The following is a 24,263-nucleotide window of genomic DNA, read 5'->3' on the forward strand; positions in this document are numbered from 1 at the left end:
AGACGCAAACAACGCTTACATGTTCAGTGATGGTAGAAAAATATGCCAGACCAGCGGAGAGCTGACTGTCTTTTGTCTGTTGTTCTTGGCACTGAGGTTTTCTGTGCCTTTCCAGAGGTTACTTGACTGACATTTTTGGAGTCAGAAATGTGGTGCTCATGGTCAGAGCATGATGGATGGCTAGTGGCTTAAACCTCTGAGTGTGATAGAGAACTCAGGCTTCCACCCCACCAGGATAGATTTACAGGTGTGATCATTACACATCCTCCACACTCATGTGCTTAATTCAGATTTAAAGGAATAATGAAGCTTTACTGGTCAACACCAGCGAGGAAAATGGCAGACCAAAAACTGTTAAATGTTGCTTGGGTTCTCAGTTCTCATCTGCTTAGTCTTGATTATTCCTAGCTGTGTCTTGTTGTTGCACGTCATTCCACCAGAAGGGAACATTTAATGTAAAAGTCTGTGAATGTGATCTTGTGCCTTGGGATGGCAAAATAATGTGCCATTCACTTGCAGAAGGCAAGAGAGCACAGAAGTCTGAAGTAATGAAGTCTGAAGTTTTGTAGACAAATATAAATGCCTTAAATTTTATGCGAATAGCTATTGGTAGCCAGTGCAAATTGATAAACAGAAGTGTTTATCCCAAACATCTTACAAATGTGGAAAATAGAAGCAATCAAAACCAACAAGAGTGCAATAATATGTAAGTGCTGTGACAATTCCTGGTTATCCTAGCACAGTAGATGTAGCAAGGTTCTTTATATAATAAATAAAAAGAAAACAAGTAGATATAATTGAAAAAGAATAGGGAACACTAGTGTTAGAGAGTATTTTTTAAAATACAACATAAAAAAAGTCAAAAGAATAGAGAATGTTTGTGTTAGGGGGTTAACAGATAAAATAGACAAAATAGAATAGATAAAATAATAATAATACTGGATAAAAAAGAATTAGAATAGAGAGTGCTAGAGTTAAAGGATCAAATGAAGATGGAAGAGATGTGTTTTTAGTTGTTTCTTGAAGATGGCTAAAGACTGCATGGATTGAGTTGCGCAGGTCATTCCACCAGGAGGTTCATGTAAAAAGTTCATGTAAAAGTCAGTGAAAGTGATTTTGTGCCTCTTTGGGATGGCAATATACTGTGCATCCGGAAAGTATTCACAGCACTATACTTTTCCCACATTTTGTTATGCTACAACCTAATTCAAAATTGATTAAATTCATTATTCTCCTCAACATTCTACAAACCCCATACCTAGTAATGAGCGATATAAACGTTATGCGATATAAACGATACAAAATTGGCCTACGATAGAGATTCTAATTCTATTGCACTATCGCGATAATGCATGTTTGATGACGCAATCTACCCGCGAAATTTAGAGCAACGAGCTGCAGCCGGCTGCAACGCATCATCTTGAATAAACATGGCTGAAAGCGTCAGCGAAACAGAGGAGCTCGTGAAAAAGACTGGTGCAACATCTGTTATTTGGACGTGGTTTGGCTTTAAGCCGTCCGACGAGCAGCAGCAAAATATACTCTGTAGAGTGTGTGGGGCAAAAGTTCCAGCTAAGAGAGGTAACACAACTAATCTGTTCTACCACCTCAAAACTAAACATGTCGTCGAATACCAGCATTGCCAGGCAATGCAGCCAACCGCAAAATCCAGTACGAAGAACGCAGGACAGAAAAAACAGGATCTTATCCAAATCTCAATCCAACAGTCATTTTCAAAAAGTACTCCTTATATTAGGAAGAGCCCACGATGGATTGAAATTACTAGGGCCATAACTGTTTACTTGTGTAAGGACATGGTCCCTTTTCAAACGGTAGAGAGAAGCAGCTTTAAAACCATGATCAGAGCTATTGATCCACGATATGAGGTGCCAAGCCGCAAATACTTCACAGAAAGAGAGATGCCAAAATTGTATGCCGAGCTCCGCGAAAATGTTGAAAAAGAGCTGTGTGACTTGAAATACTTTGCTACTACAACGGACCTGTGGTCGAGCCGTACCATGGAGCCTTTCCTCAGTCTGACCATTCACTATATAACGGATGATTGGAATCTTGGCAGCCGGTGTTTGCAGACGTCGTACTTCCCCGCTGAACATACGGCCGAGGAGATCGCACAAGGACTCAAGGAAGCGCTTGAGTCATGGGGTTTTAAAGAAGAACGCCAAGTTTGCATTACTACTGATAACGGAACGAACGTGGTCAAGGCAGCGTCTCTGAATGATTGGACCAGGCTGCAATGTTTTGGACACAGGCTGCACCTCGCCATCGGTAGGTTAAAACATTTTGTGCATATGCATAATATTAATATTTTAATAAATATTTATATATATATACCCACTTGGTATTATATGAATATTATATGAATTATTTTTGTTATATATATATATATATATAACAAAAATAATTCATATAATATTCATATAATAGTGCAGAATTATAATATTTTAACATTATACTGTAATATTTGCCTATATTACTGCACAGTAATGTTGCATTTGCGTTTAGAGATGTAGAATTTGCCTCTGATCAGTTGTATACCCAATGCTATTTTAATGTTGCATTTGTGTTAAGTGATGTTCATTCAATCTTAATCAAGCATTTCAGTAGTTGTAATGATAGTTGTTCAGTGTGTGTGGGGGGAGAGAGAGATTATAGATGAAATTAAATAATAATATCTTACAAATTTGTCAACAGAAAAAAGTGTGAAAGACCCCCAAATTGACCGTGCTGTTGGCGTATGCAAGAAAATTGTGAGTGCCTTTTCATACTCTTGGAAAAGAAGAAAGGAGTTGAAGAAAGCCCAGGCAGAGCACCAGTTTTTTAAAAAGACACCAGTTTTTTTGTTCTCTGCAACTTGGCATTTAAGAACCAAGGACTTAAAAGAAAAGTCTTTCTTTCTAAAAGGCACTACATTTAGTTTATTGATCTGCAACATTGTGTTGTTTAATTACAGTTTTGCTTTTGCACAATAAATGTTCTCAAAACAACATGCAACGTTTCTTTATTTCTTAAAAAAAAAAAAAAAAAATTAGCAGTTTGGCTTTCCTAAGGGTCTATGTAACCTGTTCTGAAATGGTTCTATTATAATTTATATATCGCAATATATATCGTTATCGCAAGAGGCTGCAATGTATATCGCAATAGCAATATGGATATCGCCCATCCCTACCCATACCCCATAATGACAATGTTAAAGAAGTTTGCTTGAAATCTTTCCAAATTTGTTAAAAAAAAATAAAATAAAAAGTATATAAGTATTCACAGCCTTTCCTCAATACTTTGTTGAAGCACCTTTGGCACCAGTTTCAGTCTTCAAGTCTTTTTGAGTATGATGCTACAAGCTTGGCACACCTATTTTTGGGCAGTGTCTCCCATTCTTCTTTGCAGGACCTTTCAAACTCTATCAGGTTGGATGGGGAGCGTCGGTGCACAGCCATTTTCAGATCTCTCCAGAAATGTTTAATCTGGTTCAAGTCTGGGCTCTGGCTGGGCCACTCAAGGACATTCACAGAGTTGTCCCATAGCCACTCCTTTGTTATCTTGGTTGTGTGCTGTTATGTGCCTTTTATTGAGGAGTGGCTTCCATCTGGCCACTCTACCATATAGGCCTGATTGCTGGAGTGCTACAGAGATGGTTGTTCTGGAAGGTTCTCCTCTCTCCATAGAGAAGCGCTGGAGCTGTTTCAGAGTGACCATCGGGTTTCTTGGTCATTTCCCTGACTAAGGCCCTTCTGGCCCTGATCACTCAGTTTGGCCGGGTGGCCCGCTCTAGGAAGATCCCTGGTGGTTCCAAACTTCTTTTATTTATGGATGATGAAGGCCACTGTGCTCACTGGGACCTTCAATGCTACAGAAATGTTTCTGTACCCTTCCCCTGATCTGTGCCTCGATACAATCCTGTCTCAGAGGTCTACAGACAATTGGACTTCAAGGCTTGGTTTGTGCTCTGACATGCACTGTTAACTGTGGGACCTTATATAGACAGATGTGTGCCTTTCCAAATCATGTCCAATCAACTGAATTTCCCACAGAATTTCCGGATGCACGGTAATGCACCATTCACTTGCATAACGCAAGCTTCAAGAGGACACGTAAGTATGAAATAGTGAATTTGAAAGTATGAAATAGTGAAGGGGTTTTGTAGGCAAACATCAATGTCTTGAATTTTATGCGAGGTGCTATTGATAGCCAGTGCAAATTGATAAACAGAGGTGTTTATGACTTGGTTTACCTAAATTCATTACTTCAGACTTATGTGCCCCCTTGCCTTCTGCATGTGAACAGCACATTATTGTGCCATCCCAAAAAGGCACAAAATCATGTTCACAGACTTTGACATTAAATGTTCCCTTCTGGTGGAATGACATGCCCATCTCAATCTGAGCATCCATCTTCCACAATCGGCTAAAAACACATCTCTTCCATCTTTATTTGACCCTCTAACTCTAGCACTCTCTATTCTAATTCCATGCTTTTAAAAAATAGAAAAAAAAAAAACTTTTTTTTGGCTTGCACTCTTTTCATTTACTAAAATTGATGAATAGAGGTGTGACATGCATTCTTTTTGGCTCTTTAAAGACTAATTTTGCAATCACATACTGGATCAGTTGACAGAAACCTGGCTAAAACCAGATGACTACATTACTTTGAACGAGTCTACCCCCCAAGATTACTGTTATAAACCTGAGCCACATCTAAAAGGTAAAGGGGTAGGTGTTGCTACAGTTCCTAGCAATATCTTCAGTATTTCTCCAAGGTTGGTTTCAAGTATAGTTCGTTTTAAGCAATGGTGCTTCATATAAACACAATCCAGAAAAAAAAGGTGTGCTATTTGATAGCAGTCTTTCCTTCGAAAGCCACATTTCTAGCATTTGTAAAACCACATTTTCTATCTCAAAAATATATCTAAATTACTCATAAATTACTCTAAGTTAATCATGCGTTCATGACCTCAATGTTAGATAATTGTAATGCTCTGTTGGTTGGTTGCTCTGCGTGCTTAATAAACAAACTCAAGCTGGTTCAATATGCAGCAGCTAAAGTTCTTACTAGAACCAAGAGGTATGGCCATATTAGCCTGGTTCTGTCAACACTGCACTGGCTTCCTATTAAACATTGTATACATTTTACAAACTTGCTAATTATCTATAAAGCCCTGAATGGTTTAGCCCTGAATTATTTCATTATAGTACTTCACCTCACTACAATCTCAAAACTTTGGCCATTTGATCATTTTGCAATCACATACTGGATCAGTTGTAGAGGTTTGATAGAGCTGGCTGGAAACCCTGCCAAAAGAGCACTGCAATAGTCCATCCTGGACAAAACAATAGCTTGAATAAGAAAGTGTTCCGAAAGAAAGTGCCTGATCTTCCTAATTCTATATAAAGCAAATCTGCTGTTTTAGGAGAGTAGTCTGAGAAATTCAGCTGATCACTCACAACTCCAGGGGTTCTGGCATGAGGTTTAGCCTTGAATGACTAGCAATAGATGTAATGAAATCTGCTTTGTTTACTGCAGACTGGCAATTCCAGAGACCAATAGAAAAAGAAAGTAGTGTATTATTAGACACAGGCAAAATGCACAGGTTGTCAGGATTGTGCTGCCTGCAGTGTGTGATGTGGGGTTTGTGAGTGTTAGTAATATTAGAAATTTGGAAACAAATATTGGTCATAAAAATTGACACAGACGTGAAACAAGTTGTGGGAAAGAGGACGAGTTAAAAAAAGCAATGCTTATGTCCCTTGATAGTGTCCTTGTTTGGTGGGGTAACACAGGTAGAGTCACTGGTCTTTACACTCTTCGGTTTTCCAATGAGGGCTGCCACAGTATGCTAATCTTTATTATACCATCTGATAAAATTGTCACTGAATTCAGCTGGACATGCTTTACTGTGTATCACAACAACAGGAAGAGCACAAAACTGACAAAGTGCGATACAGCATGAGACCAAATGCGACTTCAGCACATCTCAACACAGTAAACAAAACAAGCGTTACCTAGCAGTGACAACTGCGCTAAAAAACTAATGAGACAAATACACTTGCACACTGCTTTTAATTTCAGCTGATTGACTGCTTCTATCAAAGAGTATTTCATTACATTGTTCGCTGCTACACTGAGGACACTGATAAACCTGCAGCACTGTTCACATCTACTACTGTTTTCTTTTTTCTCTTGCTCCGTTTCTCTGGGTGACTCTGAGGTGGCATAGTCGTGCGTCAAAACACCACTCTTCCGTTCCGATGAAAACATCAAACAGGTTCTCCCCACTCAGTGACGCACCCACTGAGAAACCTGATCAAAGTGCTCTAGTTATTGGCGATTCTATTGTACGGAATGTGAAAATAGAGACACCAGCCACCATAGTCCAATGTTTACCGGGAGCCAGAGCGCCTGAAATCTTGGCAAATTTAAAAGTGCTGGCTAATGCCAAACGTAAACTCCGTAAGATTGCTATTCACATTGGCAGTAATGATGTTCGACTTTGCCAGTCGGAGATCACTAAAAATAACATTAAAGAGGTGTGTGAAGTTGCAAGTACAATGTCAGTCACTGTAATATGCTCTGGTCCCCTCCCTGCTTACCATGGTGATGAGATACATAGCAGACTGTTGTCCCTCAATGGCTGGATGTCTAAGTGGTGCCTGCAGAATAACAGGTTTCATAGACAACTGGGTAAATTTTTGGGGCAGACCTGACCTGTTGAAAAGAGATGTTCTTCATCCCTCCAGGGTTGGTGCCGTTCCTCTCTATTTAAATATGGCACATAGTCTTAGAGTTTGTACTGGACTAAAGGAAGCCCAGGTCAGGAAGCAGACAGACTGGCTAAACCAATCATCTGCTAGCCACCTCTTGTCACAGAAATCAGTTACTCCTCAGCACACAGAGACACTTTCACCTAAATATCATACTATAGAGACTTTGTCTGTTCCTCGAACAAGCAAATATAAAAAACATCTAAACTAATCTAAGGGTAACAATTTAATTAATGCTCAACAAATAAAAAAAAAAACAGATGAAACAAATGATAAAGAGAAACAACAAATGATAAAGTAAATCATATGATCACTGATTATATCCTAGATGTGCTCTGTTTGACAGAAACCTGGCTAAAACCAGATGACTACATTACTTTGAACGAGTCTACCCTCCCAAGATTACTGTTATAAACCTGAGCCACATCTAAAAGGTAAAGGGGTAGGTGTTGCTACAGTTCCTAGCAATATCTTCAGTATTTCTCCAAGGTTGGTTTCAAGTATAGTTCGTTTTAAGCAATGGTGCTTCATATAACATAATGCAGAAAAAAAGGTGTGCTATTTGACAGCAATCTTTCCTTCGAAAGCCACATTTCTAGCATTTGTAAAACCACATTTTTCTATCTCAAAAATATATCTAAATTACAACCTATGCTCTCAATGGTAAATGCAGAGATGTTAATCATGCGTTCATGACCTCAATGTTAGATTACTGTAATGCTCTGTTGGTTGGTTGCTCTGCGTGCTTAATAAACTCCAGCTGGTTCAATATGCAGCAGCTAAAGTTCTTACTAGAACCAAGAGGTATGACCATATTAGCCTGGTTCTGTCAACACTGCACTGGCTCCCTATTAATCTTTGTATACATTTTAAAAACTTGCTAATTACCTATAAAGCCCTGAATGGTTTAGCCCTGAATTATTTCATTATAGTACTTCACCTCACTACAGTCTCAAAACTTAGGCCATTTGATAATACCTAGAATATCAAAATCAACTGCAAGCAGCTGATCCTTGTCCTATTAAGCTCCCAAACTGTAAAACAAACTACCTAAGTGAGGCAGACACACTTTTTCAGTTTAAATCTAGATTAAAAACCCATCTCATTAGCCTGGCTTACACATAAAACAGTAACACATCTCTATAATTCAAATCCATTAAAGGATTGTTCGGCTGCATCAATTAGGTCAACTGGAACTGCAAACAATTCCCAAAACACCCAGTGTACGTTACATTGTTAAATGAATGGTATCTACGCTAATATCAGTTTGTTTCTTTCTTATTCTGAGGTCACCGTAGCCACCAGATCCAGACTGTATCCAGATCAGATGGTTACTGCAGCCACACAGATCCAGTCCGTATCCCGTCCAGATGGTGAATCAGCACCTAGAGACAACCTCTACAGCCTTGAATGTCAGCGGAGTCCATGTCAACTAGATGAGCCCCAGAGACAGATCCCTTTTAAAGACCTTGTCACCTAGACAGCCATCGGGACAAGACCAGCGGAACCAGAAGAGTCCTCTGCACAATCTGACTTTGTTGCAGCATAGAATTAAACAGTTGGTTTTGTCTGGCCAGAGGAGAACAGAACACTATTTCAACATACTATTTCCCTGTTAATACTGTAAAGCTGTTTTGACACAGTCTGCATTGTAAAAAGCGTTATAGACATAATGGTGATTTGACTTGACTTGAAGTCTTTTTTGCTGGTGCTTGAGCATGCTTTACTGTTTATCACAACAAAGGGCAAAGCAAGCACATGAAACTGATACAGCATACAGGTACAAGATACAGCATTCATGATTGGTTGTTTCCCCTATGGATGTAACGTGTTGTTGTTTTCCCTTTTGTTCTTGCCCAGTGTTCCTTGGTTCTACATGTATATTCATTACTTTGTTTGCGTCCTTAGTCCCAGATGAAAGATTGGCATCGTGAAACAATCGTGGCGATTTCTGTGATCGTGGCTCCTAACCTGTGTTCCTGTGTCGTACAGTACAAAGGTTCAAAGACAGCCGTTGTCAGGGTCTTGCGACCAAAGATAGCCTACGATCACTTTCTGACAGTGTCAGAAATTCAGCATGGTCATTGCTGCCACAATCCACGTTTACTGACCAGCCAATAAAAACACAACATGAAACCAACGTGACATGGCGCTAAAACTTAAAATTGCTTACCTCAAGCTCTTATTCCTTCCTTTTTCACTGCTTCCATTTTTTTTCAGCACACATAAAAATTACAACTGCCAAAGTGTAATTCTTTATGCTCTTTTTGTTTACCACTAGCGCATGCTGATGATGTTTTATTATTCTATACAGGGTTTGTACGGGTGCTTGAATTCCTTGAAAATGCTTGAATTTTAATGTAAAATTTGCAAGGCTTGAAAAATGCTTAGATTTTGTATAAAGTGCTTGAATGTGCTTAAAAATGCAGTTCCATTGGTTTCATAATAATTCTCTTTCTTAGTGAATAGTCAATTTTTTAAATAAAATAAGCCTAACTTCACTGGAGTGTGTGTGTGTGCCTGTAATGTTGTCGGTTTTTACATGAACCCTCTGATGGAACACAGCAGGAGATAAAAACATGCCGGGAGGTTGCCGCTTCAGTCAGCATTGGCTTGAAAACGACAAACACAAATTATGGTTAAAACGAGAACTAACCACTTGAGTAGCCTCCTGTAAAGTCTGCTTTTTCATGGAAGAGTCTGCGCTTTCGAGCCATATAAAAGGTAAATAAAAATGCCCCTGCTCAGTTCAAATAAATAATAAACCACATACGTACATTTAACGCATGTATGCAATGGCCATTCAGAGGCGTTTAGATTAGTCCTCAGTGAGGAAAAGTCTGCAAAACGATACAGTTTAAATTCCAATCATGCGCTCACTGAATGCATTCTGCACTCTCTCAACTACTGTCAACAGAAGTGCAGGTACGGTGTAAACAAGAAATTCATTTTGTGGTTTAGACAGCGAGATTCAGTGAGCTCATGCTAGGCATTTTCATTTCAATAAAATTTTCATTTCATTCTGCCTACATATAATGTCTGATAATGTAGTTAGTGAGCACAGTGCTACTTTATGTACAGTCGTTACCTAGGAGACCGTTTTGTGCAGTTCTAAAAGCGCCATCTGCTGGCTATTTGCTGGGGTTTTTTTCCTCAGAACAATGCGAAAATCACTAATGTGGCTTCAAAAATACAAATGATTTGATTTATATATACTGGTGAGGACTTAAACCTGAATACACACTGACTTATGGGGACTCGTGTCACAGTGCTAAATTGAGGTCTTCATGGGTACAAAAGCTTGTGAGTCATACAGAATGATTTCTTTTTGAGAAAGTAAAAATGCAGAAAGTTTCCTGTAATTGGTAGGTTTAGGTGTTGGTGTAGGCCGATAGAAAATGTGTGTGTGTGTGTGTTAAATTAAGATAATTTATAGCTACTTTTGACTAATCTCTTTTCTTAAAAATAGTTTAAAATGCTGAAATGTGAGGTTTATCACTACATAAAACTTTAAATCTGTCTTTAAATTTCAAATCTGTTCTTGAAATTTAGAAGTTTAGTATCATGTTTTTTGTTTGTTTTTTTACTGGCATTTTGTACCAGTCATTAATATGTTATCATAGGCTTTGCTCTACCCCACTCATACAGTATTTATTTGTGCAGGTCTTAAAAAGCCTTAAATTTTATTATAAAAATTGTGCAGATACCCTGTAAATTATTTCATTTTACAAATTTTATAATTTATGTTGGCTGTTTATATTAGACAATGTTATATACAATTCACATAAGTCGTTTTTAATAGCACAATGACATCTAATTTAAAGTGGAGAACTCAAGTATGTATGTAAACATGTAATTTACTACAGTTGAAAAGTGCTAGAAAATCTTGAAAATACACCTTGAAAGTGCTTGAAAAGTGCTTGAATTTTACTCTTGGAAAAGGTGTAAGAACCCTGTCTATAATAACATGCGTCATAGCCTACGAGTCAATAGGTGTCATCATCATACAGTTTACATGCATGTTCGTACCCAAGTTTATTAGATCCATGTTGCACAGTGTGATCAACAGTGATCTTATAGAAAGCGTGCAGTGTGTAGAAGGCTTAAGAAACATACACCTTTGCATTTAGATCCTGCTTCTCCTCTTGCAAAAAACAAAAAAAAAAAACAAAAAAAAAACAGTGAAAATGTTGCACATACTTCTACCTACAATTAATTTCCAAGTTGAAGCAGCTGGTTTCAACAATAATAATAAGAAATGTTACTTGTGCACCAAATCAGCAGATAGAAAGATTTCTGAAGCTTATCAGAAAGATTTCTTAAGGATTATACACTAAAGACTGGAATAATGGTTGCTGAAAAGGCAGCTTTGCCATCACAGGAATAAATTACATTTTTAAAATGTATAAAAATGGAAAATTGTTGTTTTAAATTGTAATAATATGTCACAATGCTACTTTTTGAGCATTTCATTCTTTTTGTTTTGTTTTTTTTAATCTCCAAACTTGTTAATGGTGGTGTATGTGTAAAAACAAGTGGCACTGACATAAGTCAAACCATGAACCTTTTAACAAAATCTCTCCTCATGAATATAACAAGCAATAAAGAAAAAGAAAAATAAACATCCTTAATTAAGAGTATGCACATAACTGGTTAAGTCAAAATGTCCTTAAATGATTTCTCTAAATAAAAACAGTATTATTGATGGTTAAAACCAAACTGTCCAGGAATGCTGCTGCAGTGTACTGGATCTTATGATGACATTAGGGCATTAACTTGAAGAGGGGATTAATTAAACCTGGATCAGATGTTTAACTGGTGAAATATTTATGAGTCTGTAGTAAATAAATAATAATAACAATTAAAAAAAAAGACTTGTAATGTAAAACTTTTAGGACCTCTTTTAAGATCTACACACATAAAAGTTGCATCCCAGTTGATTAAAAAAAATATTAATATATTCTATATTAATATAAACATACACATATACATATAAAAACATAAAATATACATATAAAATAAAAACATGAACATATACCAAAGTTACCAAAACCATAAATTAAAGAACGCAGCACAAGGTAGACGTGCGTTTGCATGGCAGAGCGTCTCTCTCGTACTGTTTGACGTGATGGACAACTAGTTGTCCAGTCCTGTTCCGTTCACACAGTGCGAGTGTTCCAAGAATGCGGTTGTGAGTCCAGAAAATTTATGGGTGTGAGTTCGGTTATAGAATACGGCTGTCACACCAGTAAATAACCGTACTGTGTGTGAACATAACCATATTAAGGACTCAAATACGGTATTGACAACCGTATTCTGCTGCTACGTGGCCTAAAAGTGCTGACCAACTTGGGTCTGTCTGATATGTGTACATATTACCTTTATTATTGTAGACATCTAAGTAGTTGGGAGCTGAGAAGATAGTGATGAGAGAAGGGAAGCCTGTAGTTTGACTCTTTCTGTACATGCGATACCTGTGGGCAGAAAAGCAAACAAACAATAACAACAACACTTCATCATCACAACCATCCCTGTCCTCAGAATAAAAATCAACAGAATGATTACATTTCTTCATTATTATTATTTTAAATATATATGCACAAGTTATGAAGTTGTTTCAAGAAGCATCTCTAAAAGAAAATTAATCACTGGATTGCCAAAATCTGTCCTAGACATCCTTAAGTTCTGTTTTTAGGGACTTTTATAGCAAGCAAATAGGATATCCCTTTTTTAAAATGAATACAGCTACCCAGCAAGCATGCATTGACGTCTTTAAAAAAATAATTGAAAAAATCATACAGATACCAAACTTTACGTACTAGTGTAGGTAGCGGCCACTAAATAGCCCGTATATATAAAAAAAAAAAAAACAGTAGTTGTCTTTTCTTCCTGTCAGAGTGGCTATTTTTTAAGCCAGAATAAGCTGTGAAGTGGGCCTGACTTCAAAGATCTGTCATCTGTCATAGTCATCAAAAATGTCACAAGCCAGACTTCATTTGTGTAGACCAGCATTGCTTTTATGTAACTTGGTCTGCTGGAAGTATAATAATTATGAATTATCCATGCTACATCAATTCCATCAGTGCTGAGCCTGGATCTCTGGGCCCGTATTCACAAAACATTTTATCTTACCGCTAAGAGTTTCCTGAATAGCAATAAAAGTTTTTAGCGGAGTTTTCTATTAAAACCTATTCACAAAGCTGCTGAGACAAACTTTTAATAAGGAAAAGAGAAAAGTCTTAAGCTAAGAGTAAGGGCGGGTTGGCCTCATTGCTATGGATGATGTCAGCACGCTTACTAACTATGCACACAGTGATTGGCTGATAGAGGAGGGGATTTTTTTATCGAAATGTTGTAGAGCATGATATCATGTTGCCACATTCAAATAAAGATTTTAAAATGCAGGCTAAGTGTCACTAATTAAACAAGTATATGTTTAGCAAATTGTCAGAAAACAAGGATATAATCAAAGAAAAATTTGGAGTTTGGATAACCTCCAAAACCAAAAAAGATGCGTGGGAAAACTTGTGTGCAAATAAATGCAGCATTTCTACACGCTCCAAGGCAGACAGCCATTTTAGTCCTGCTAAAAAACAAAACAAAAAAACAATAGAAGCCATCATAAAATTTTTGAATGATTTTACTGGTTATAATGGGAATTGTACTGGTTTTAATGGCCACCTTCTATTGTTGGCTTGTTAAAACCACTAAATCCTAGGACAAGTTACAGAGAAGCATTACAAAATCGAAGTAAACAATGCTGTAAATATAAAGCAAGTCTGATAATAAAACACAAATTAGGCCAAAGCAAAAGCACAAACAAGTTAAATTTACATGTAATTAGTTGAAGTGTTGGAGTTGTACACTTCAATATTGTGTATAAATAAAGTAGATTTTTCTCATTAGAGAAAGAGGAAAGAAGAAGAGAAAAGCGAGAAAAAGGGGAAAGAGAAGAAGAAGGAACAAAATATATAAATAGATAAAGGGGAAATTAAGAGGAAAAAAATTGAAAATAAAATAGAAAATTCAAATAATAAAATTAAGTAAAAATATATCTATGGAAAGCTTGAAATATCTACTTTTAAATGAAGTTTTATTGAAAACAAATATTCTGTGATAAAGTAATCCGTATGAAACCAACAGTCTTTCCCATCTGAGCTCATTAGCTCTAATGTGATCACGCCACAAGCTGATCACGGTTTTGATATTATAAATATCCACCTGAAATACGGCAACATGTAAACAGCCACATCACCTCCGTAAACAAAGCAGCACCATGTTCATCTTGTCTACTTTTCGTTTATGAAAGAAGACGCGCTGAGAGGAATTAGCTTTCAGAAGAAGAATGCGATGCCATGCGCGGCTTGATCCAGTGGAGGAGATCATTAATACAGAGTAAGAAATGGTTCTTATTGGCATTAGATAATGTGGTATTGTGACAAACTTAAACACATTTACTAGTTGGACTTTTCCCAAACTATAATTCCAGACTAAAATGTGTGAAATTGAGTGCAACATTTTGAAATATGACAGGTAACCTTTCACTGCATCTAACTGCTGCACGACGTGAGGATGTTTTTATGTTGTTCTATATACTATAAAACAATATGTTTTAGACAGACAGGCATGAGTGTTTACACTGTATGTAAAGAATGTTTAGACCAATCTTTACGGTGAAATACTCTGTTTGCAAATATCTGCTCAAACGTACGTGTTTATAATGTGCTTAACATTAATAATATAGTTTCTCAGACATAAAATGTTGCTTTTGTACTGCATGATAATACATACAAAGCATGTGTGCATGTATGATACAAAATCATGCGGACAATATTAGTGATTGCTAATGTAGCAATATAGTCGCTCCTCGTGTCTGTCACACCCCTGTGGACCGTTTTGTTGGTTTTTCCCTATGTGTCCTTATTTGGTCTTTCCTGTTCCGTTTCTTATTATGACGTCATTGTTTAATCACTCACACCTGTCCCTGTCTCATTAGCCTGGTTATTTAAGTTTGATTCAGTTCCTCGTTCATGGTCGGTTCTTAATGTCGTTTAATGTTGCTTTTCGTGGTGTTAGCGTGTGGTTTCCCTGCTGTTCCTGGTCCCTTGTTTGGATTTTATTAATAAAGTATGTGTTCCTGATTTCCTTGTCCCTACTCCTCCTTCCCGCACACGATGCCTGACAGAAGAACCGACCACACAATATGTTCTGGGCTGAGGAATTCCTAATGAGCATCCAGCAGGCGGAGAGGCTGTTGGAGCAGTATGTGGAGGAATTTCTGAGCGTTTTACACCTGGTGAGTTGGAGTGATTCTATGATTAACTCGTGTTTTCAGATAGGGCTAAAAGAAGGCCTGTTGTTTTGTTCTGTGACTCCTGACGATTGCCGCAGACCCGTAGCGGAATTCATTAACGATATCCTTGCTCTCAGTAATTCCAACTTCTATGTCGATGTGGAAGATTTTAATCTTCCCCCCATCTGAAAACACACGCGGACGCTCCAGCTCACCACCAGCCAGCGTCGGGGGATTACCCTTATGGACTGTGTGATCCGCCATGGCCGCATGGACTGTGTACTTGGCCATGGCTCCCCGAGCTCCCTGATCCACCATGGCCACCTGGACTGTGTTCTCGGCCATGGCTCCCCGAGCTCCCTGATCCACCATGGCCGCCTGGACTGTGTACTCGGCCATGGCTCCCCGATCTGCCATGGCACCCCGGACTGTATGCTCCGCCGTGGCTCCCCGAGCTCCCTGACCCGCCATGGCATCCCGGACTGTACGCTCCGCCGTGGCTCCCCGAGCTCCATGACCCGCCATGGCTCCCTGAACTCCCCGATCCGCCCTGGAGGTGTACCTCCTCTCCCTCTTGTGTCTGGCCTGCACGAGCCTGCAGGAAGGGGGGGTAATTTCACACCCCTGTGGACTGTTTCGTTGGTTCCTGATTTCCTTGTCCCTAATCCTCCTTCCCGCACACGACGCCTGACAGTGTCAACATGCTTGCTAATTAATTAGTTAGTTAGTTTATTTTTAAGTGACCAAAAACATGCAGTACAGATTAGCCCTGCTGATTTTCTAATAAATCTTTTCTCAGACAGTGCTGTACCAACATCAGATGATCAACTACAATGGGCTGAAGTGTATTGCTTTCTGTGAATGACCGAATGGGATGATTTTCACATCACATCACATCAGGGAAAAAAATAAAAATAAAAAAAAATAAAAAACTCTACCACACCCAGTTCTCAAAAGCTATGAACAAATGTTCTGCATGTGTTTCATCACCTTGTTTCAGTGACTTGTGAATTGTATTGTATTTCAGTGAATTGTTTTTTACTAACCACGCATAAACATTGTTTTCCCAAAAAGCACAAGCATGTACATTCATGTTGCTTACATAATATTGTAGCCCAATTTGTGCTGCTTACGGTGTAATCAGACTTTAGTCATAATACGTTTTTAAGATACTGAAAAAAGCACAAGTGTCAGGGCATGTCAAAACTTCTCCAAGGCCCCAAAACCCTTTCAGACCCCAGAGGATTCAGCAAGGGAGGGAGTATAAAGGAAGGGGGAAAATTAAATAATATACTTAAATAAAGAAGAAAAAAAATGAAAATAACCAAATAATAATTTGAATAATCAAAATAAACAAATAAATAAATACAGGAAAAAAGAAAAGAGAAGAGAAGAGAAAGAAATAAAAGTAGTAATAAAGTGATAAAAATCAATTAATAGATTATAATTTTGTAGCTACATTTGCAGGATGGAATAAACATAAAACATGAACATGAAAAAAACAGCCAGTTCAAAAGTACATGTGAGAATGAACCACATATGAGCAGAAGTTCAGTTCAGAAGTATATGTGAGAATGAACCACATATGAGCAGAAGTTCAGATGAGAATGAACACAGAATGTACAAAAACACATTTGTTTCTAATCTAAGAGGAATAATTATTAGTACATCTCTTTCCAGGACAATAAAAAAAAAATGAAATGCCAGAATATTACACACACTTCTTAAAAGTTGTACCGTGTGTGAATCGAACCAGCGACACTCGGGTCAAGAGTTTACTTCTCATCATGGTACGCCACTCAGTTGAGGCATGCTCACCAAGCAGAAGAGGAAAGGTATAAAGGCAAAAATGAGCACAGAACTGCTGCAGTCAGCATGCTAACCAGGTAACATGCTAAGATTACTTAGCAATTCATATAAATTATGTTTAACCTCATAGCCAAGAGCCCCATTAGAAAGAATGGCAAGTAGTTAGTATGCTAACCAATTAGCATGCTATGCTAACTAGCATAAAAGCATAGGCACGGCCTACTTTGGAGAGGTATTTCTCTGGAATGGTAGTGAATATCAAAAATCTGTTCAGTCACTTCTGTGGAGCTCATATGACCAGATTTTGGAAAAAATTGGGCAAAATTTGTAGTAGTATAGTGAAAAAACTTTTTCATTTACTTCGCTAGGTTGAACTGTGTTCAAACTTCTCAGGTCCCCCCGGATAGTGATGATCCATACCGATTTTTGTGGCGATATGTCAAATGGTTTAAAAGATATTGCAATTTCAGCAAAGTTCAGCCGATCCTGGTAAAAAATGATGTCCACAGATTCGGCATGACACAAGGAATCGTTTTATTACTCAAACAATGTTTTATAATTCTGTAAAATTCTATAAGGCTGGGAGAGTGTGTGTGGGTCTGGTTCCAGGTGTTTGACATATATACTAAGTTCTGGCATTAAAGTCTAGATGGCACAGTCCGATAGGTCTAACTCAATCTGACATAATGACATCATCACATGCCACAGCTGTTCAAAATAAGTGTCATGTTAGCACTTCGAATCGTATGCAGCTGTGAAATATTAAGCCTATTAGCAGCAGCATTAAGCATCTGTGTTTAAACAGCTGGATCAAAACACAGTCTAGAGCATGTGATTGCTCTGAGGACACGAGATAGTAAAAAACATGAAAACAGGTTAAATAAAATAAGCATTCTTGTGTATGCATTTCAACTGGGGTTCGCCACATACAGCGATCTCAGTTCACGTTCGTTATTTCTAAGGTCAATGTTTTCATTAGCTGTGATGAGTGTGTGGTTGATTTCAGCACGTGCTTATAGCAGTCAAATCAATGACAGTGTTGCAGGACAAGGTAAATAAGAGTTATCGCTTAAGATCACTATCTATGGTTGTTGTAGTCCCCGGTGAAATGCATTATGGATAGTATAAGTCGTAGAAATGCGCTTGTGTGTGACGTGTGCTCTCGCTGCGCTGTGTAGTTCAGAAAGTGGAGAAAGAACATTTATACTGTATTGGACAGCACATTCCAGGGCCCAGTTTATTGGTGGGCCCCTCCCCGACCACCATAGTGGACAGAGGTTTGCTACATTTTGATTGGATCTTGGTGAGCTAACATAAGCAAACTGTCCAACGCCATCAGATGAAGATGCCAGGACAACAGCCAGACATCTCTTAGAGCGCAAGAAGACCACCTTTGGTACAAAGCCCGGGAAGGACAGAACTTCCTATTGGTCAAAATGCAGTTTGTGCCCTTCACCCACCTTGAGACTGATTCCTAATGGTTTGGCCTGTGACCGACCATAAAAATTCCTTAGGGCCAAATGAATGCATGCATGACAGTTCAATCTTTTCCCATCATGTTTGGACTTAATGTGTTTGTAACATTGCCAAATGCATTCTGGTTATGGTTTGAGAAGTGAGAAATGCACCGATAAAACTTTAGTGACACTTCTCTAGCTTTGTGTTTGGACTATGCAAATAAATTCCACAGGAGGAAAGAAGGGTGGGCCACCACGTGTCCCCCACTCTGATGGAACCAGCCAGTCACAGCACGGAAATGGAGAAGCGCCAAATTGCAATCTCCTCCTCATCGGAAAGGGATAAAGGTACCCTTCCAAAAGACACTCCTTGTTCTGAGTCTGCTACCTGTGAAGGAAAAGACACAAACAGAACAAACCTCCGTTCTGAGCCTCCAGTCTGTTAAGGAAAGAGACTGTAACAGATCACCCCCGTTCTGAGTCTGCAGCCTGTTACAGGGAAGGCAGCAATAGAAACACCCGTTCTGAGTCTGAGCCCTGCGAGGGTGAGACAATAGCAGAAACACCAGTTCTGAATCTGCAGGTGAGACAACAACAGATACCGAGTCAGAGTCTCCAGCTTTTGAGGCAGCAACAGACACGTTCTCACGTTCTGAGCCTCCAGCCTGTGAGGAAAGAGATAATCTACGTTCAGAGTCTTCGTCCAGCGAGACAACAGCAGATGCAACGTCCTGAGTCTCCATCCTAGGGAGACAGAGCGGATTGACCAAGTTCTAAATCTCTAGCCCAGAGAGGCAGGAGACACACAGACATTTGCAACAAGGTTAAGCCCCGACGAGCAAACCTTCACTTCAGGTACTTTTGCTTGCGTGTTCCAAGCTAAGAACCTTTAGCGCCTACTGCAGGCCCACATCTGCGTGTTCCAGATCTTAAGACCCTTTGTGCTCCAGGAGATCAGCATCCTACAGTGCTTCATCTTCAAGGCTGTCGAAATCGATTCCTGCTCCTTTACCCACTGTTCTGCCACCAGCGCAACCAGTGGAAGAAGTCGCCGCCACCAGACTGCTCACTCAACCACAGCAAATGTAAATATCACTTCCAAACCTCTTCCAGAGACCTTGGCATTGTTATATATTATCAGTATATGATTTTCTAATTTACATTAGATATTATATAGCTGACTGCAGTTGATAACAAATCTTTCACGTATTTGTTTGATGCATAGTAAAGTTATTCACCTTATTTGTTTTAGAGTAGCAACAGTTTATCTTTCCAGATAACGTCTGACATAGCAACACCCAACATAATCACTTGCATTTTATGCATCTTATGCACTTTATTCCTTTTTCATTCATGGTATTCATTTAGTAGTTGTTGATTACTCTTGTCTATCTTTTGTTAATAAAATCTATTTTATTACAACTTGTGTCTTCCTTGTGTTGATAATACAGTAAGAGGTTCTACAAGTTAGAGATCCCACCAATCTTTCTTATGTGATGTACTCATGTTGGTGAAAGTTAAATTCACTACCTTAACTGGTGTCCCTAGGTTGGTGAAAGCGGAATTCACTACAATATTCTGCTTTTATTTCAGTTCATTAAAGTTAGTCCACCCAGGAGTTTTTGTGCACTGTAACCCTGATAACACTGTAACAACTGAGTAAAATGGCATGCATTGGCTAACTTTGTCCATCTCATCAATGAATGAATGAATTAACAAGATTTTATGCTGCCACTGGGACAATGAACTGGAGAAAGTAACAACAGTGATCAAATGACTCTTTCTCTCTCTCCTTCAGCTTGCTCCCTTTTATCAAGGGTCACCACAGCGGAGTGATCTGAACAGCCAATTTGGCACATTTTTTACGCCGGATGCCTAATGCCGGATCAAATGACTAACTTATGATATTTGCTCAGGTGGGTGCTGGGGTCTTATCTATTGGATTGCAACGTATATACATTTGTTAATTAACATTACACATCGTGCACGTCTAATTAGAGTTAAGCCAGTCAGTGTGGTAGCCCAGGTACACAGTCATATAGGCCACTATCGTTAAGCCAGTGGACGAGGTAGCCCAGGCACACATAGATAAGTAATACATGCAGTTCACATGGCTCTCCGGAGCAGCAGCAGTACGTATGTCTTGGCGATAGATTTGCTTGTTGGGGGTGTTTTGTTCTTGTTTTTGGCTTGTATTGTCCATTATTTGTTTCCTGCTTTGTGGGGGCGTTATTTCATGTATCTTATATGTGCAGCAGCAGTATTTCTTACATGCTCACAGCAGCATGTTGTGGATGTACTGGCAGTAGAAAGTTACCTTCTACTTGCTCTGTCGCAGCAGCAGCAGCGTAGCAGATCTATTCCGCCAAGACCAAATACATAAATATTTTCATGTACATTACCATGCCAATCCTTCCGAGAGTTGTCATGACAGAAATACAAAGTTCTGGCATGGAATTCTAGATGGCGCATTCCAAAAGGTCTAACTCAATCTGACATAATGACATCATTATCACATGGCACAGCTGATGGTTCTCTCCTGTATCTGTAATACCGGGCCAATGAGCTTGCTGCTCAGCATTCAAATATATGACTAGTGCTTGTTGTAGCAGTTGTAGCAGTTACAGTGTGATTCAGAAACCATCCACCTTCCCCAGCTCCACCTGTATAGATCTGCTACGAGGTGATTCATGTATGCTATATGGGGGTTATTTCATGTACAGGTGCATCTCAATAAATTAGAATGTTGTGGAAAAGTTCATTTATTTCAGTAATTTAACTCAAATTGTGAAACTCTTGTATTAAATAAATTCAATGCACACAGACTGAAGTAGTTTGAGTCTATGGTTCTTTTAATTATGATGATTTTGGCTCACATTTAACAAAAACCCGCCAATTCTCAATAAATTAGAGTACTCCATAAGACCAATAAAAAAAAAAATAAAAAAAAATTAGTGAATTGTTGGCCTTCTGGAAAGTATGTTCATTTACTGTAAATGTACTCAATACTTGGTAGGGGCTCCTTTTGCTTTATTTACTGCCTCAATTCGGCGTGGCATGGAGGTGATCAGTCTGTGGCACTGCTGAGGTGGTATGGAAGCCCAGGTTTCTTTGACAGTGGCCTTCAGCTCATCTGCATTTTTTGGTCTCTTGTTTCTCATTTTCCTCTTGACAATACCCCATAGATTCTCTATGGGGTTCAGGTCTGGTGAGTTTGCTGGCCAGTCAAGCACACCAACACCATGGTCATTTAACCACCTTTTGGTGCTTTTGGCAGTGTGGGCAGGTGCCAAATCCTGCTGGAAAATGAAATCAGCATCTTTAAAACATTGCACCCCAAATCATCACAGACTGTGGAAACTTAACACTGGACTTAACGCAACTTGGGCTATGAGCTTTTCCACCCTTCCTCCAGACTCTAGGACCTTGGTTTCCAAATGTAATACAAAACTTGCTCTCATCTGAAAAGAGGACTTTGGACCACTGGGCAACAGTCCATTTCTTCTTTTCCTTAGCCCAGGTAAGACGCCTCTGACATTGTCTGTGGTTCAGGAGTGGCTTAACAAGAGGAATATGACAGCTGTAGCCAAATTCCTTGACACGTCTGTGTGTGGTGGCTCTTGATGCCTTGACCCCAGCCTTAGTCCATTCCTTGTGAAGTTCACCCAAATTCTTGAATCGATTTTGCTTGACAAGCCTCTCAAGGCTGCGGTTCTCTTGGTTGGTTGTGCATCTTTTTCTTCCACACTTTTTCCTTCCACTCAACTTTCTGTTAACTTGCTTGGATACAACACTCTGTGAACAGCCAGCTTCTTTGGCAATGAATGTTTGTGGCTTACCCTCCTTGTGAAGGGTGTCAATGATTGTCTTCTGGACAACTGTCAGATCAGCAGTCTTCCCCATGATTGTGTAAGCCTAGTGAACCAAACTGAGAGACCATTTTGAAGGCTCTGGAAACCTTTGCAGGTGTTTTGAGTTGATTAGCTGATTGGCATGTCACCATATTCTAATTTGTTAAGATTTGAATTTGTGTGTTTCTTTTAAAATGTGTGCCAAAATCATCACAATTAAAAGAACCAAAGACTTAAACTACTTCAGTCTGTGTGCACTGAATTTATTTAATACATGAGTTTCACAATTTGAGTTGAATTACTGAAATAAATGAACTTTTCCATGACATTCTAATTTATTGAGATGCACCTGTATGTTAGCAGATCTATTCCACCAAGACCAAATACATTAACATTTTCATGTACATTACCATGCCAGTCCCTCCGAGAGTTATCATGACAGAAATACAAAGTTCTGGCAGAAATTAAGCTGTTGTCGAAATTGATTCTAGATGCTGGTGAATACTGACATATTCTTGTGAGTGAATGTCATTTTTTTCTAATGTAATGTGTTCTCTAAGAAGATTATTACAGGGGTTAATATGTATACACTTTTTAAAATGTCCAGTTTAGTAGACACATTATTTTCTTGGAGACAGAGAGAAGTGGATTTTTATACTTAATTGGGTGGTTATCGACTTCTTTGCTGTTACAGAGTAAGCAGAGTGATGGAGATAGAATGATTCTACAGCCCAAGATAGCAGAAAGTTTTTTCTGTGACAGATATCCAAAATGAGTAAACAAGCTGACAGGTCCATGTGGCATGAAAATAGATGTCTGTACTTCCCAATATGCACTGTGAACAAATATCAGTATCCCTCAAACACGTTAAACAACTTTCTATAGATGATGTGAGTCCTGCAAAGGACCTTGTATTGTATGAGTCAGAGATTTGTATTAGCAGTCTTAGACAATGTATTGCTACAGACTTCTTTTCAGAGGTCAGAGAAGGCTAAATCTTTTTCCCATTTAGTCATTGGTATTACTGTTGAAGCATCATTATTTGATGTAAGTTTATAGAATTTGGTGATTATTTTTTTGAAACTAGTGATTTTAGTATATCTTTATATGTACTTTCATAATTTCTCTTTGTGTCTTTAATATATGATTAAATATATATGCTCAATGTACTGACAAGCAATTAATGTGAACTAGAATATACTTTAATGTCAGTTAACAATACACTTAACTGTGAATTAAATGCAATGTTTTCGACCACCTAAATGCATATTATTTGCAATTGATTTCAAATATATTACAGTTTAAAATGATATTAAATACACAGTTTTTCCCCTAGGTTTACATCGTTGGGGGGGTGGGGGCTTTGGTGGTAACCGGTACCCAACAGTACCTTTATTCGATACTCTCTGTGTAATAACGAACAATATTTTTCTTTTCCTTTTTTTGCAGAAATTCTTGTGTTTTAATTTGATTCTGATAATCAAATGAAGGCATTAAACATTTATTTATTTTTAATCAAATGAAACCCTTTCATTTGTTGGCATACAAACAGAGGTTTACTGTTAAAATTAATATATGGAACAAAAATTGTGTGAATATTCAGTTTAAAAAGTTTCAGTAATTTTTCTACATTTCTAGTATTTTTCTACAGTTACGTGGTTAATCTTGTTGTAGTATTCATTTTTATCATGTAACTGTTTTAAATGAAATATATATAATGTCAATATAATAGTAGGGGAAACACTGATGCAGTCATATTTTTGAACCACTTAAATGGGATTTTAGCATATTTTATACGCACTTTAAAATATGGTAAATGTGTACTTCGGAATGATAAGCAATTATTGTAAACTAAAACAATATTTTAATGTCATTTACATGTGTATTATTATAAAATTAAATATATTTGTAATTACAGCTCTAATAATTAAGGTGTAATTTAGTATATTTAAAATTTTATTTTAAGCATTTCTTAATGACCTAGTTATAATCAACACAAACAAAAAATGGAAAACCCTCCACATTTATTGACAAAACAATCTCTAAAACAAATACACAAAAACTTTTTTTTGCTGAT

At 38.2% G+C, this 24,263-nt stretch overlaps 1 protein-coding gene across 2 annotated transcripts in view; it reads right to left on the reverse strand.

The window, feature by feature from the left end:
* The window catches only part of LOC127168857 (protein phosphatase 3 catalytic subunit alpha), a 147,037-nt gene that overhangs the window by 88,071 nt on the left and 34,703 nt on the right, over positions 1-24,263 (reverse strand). For both annotated transcript variants that reach the window (XM_051115953.1, XM_051115954.1), the window contains exon 6: positions 12,156-12,250. In XM_051115953.1, the coding sequence (XP_050971910.1) occupies positions 12,156-12,250 (95 nt within the window). The remainder of the gene's footprint in view (positions 1-12,155; positions 12,251-24,263) is intronic.

This window comes from Labeo rohita, chromosome 7 (assembly GCF_022985175.1).
Source record: "Labeo rohita strain BAU-BD-2019 chromosome 7, IGBB_LRoh.1.0, whole genome shotgun sequence".
Classification (NCBI taxonomy): Eukaryota; Metazoa; Chordata; class Actinopteri; order Cypriniformes; family Cyprinidae; genus Labeo; species Labeo rohita.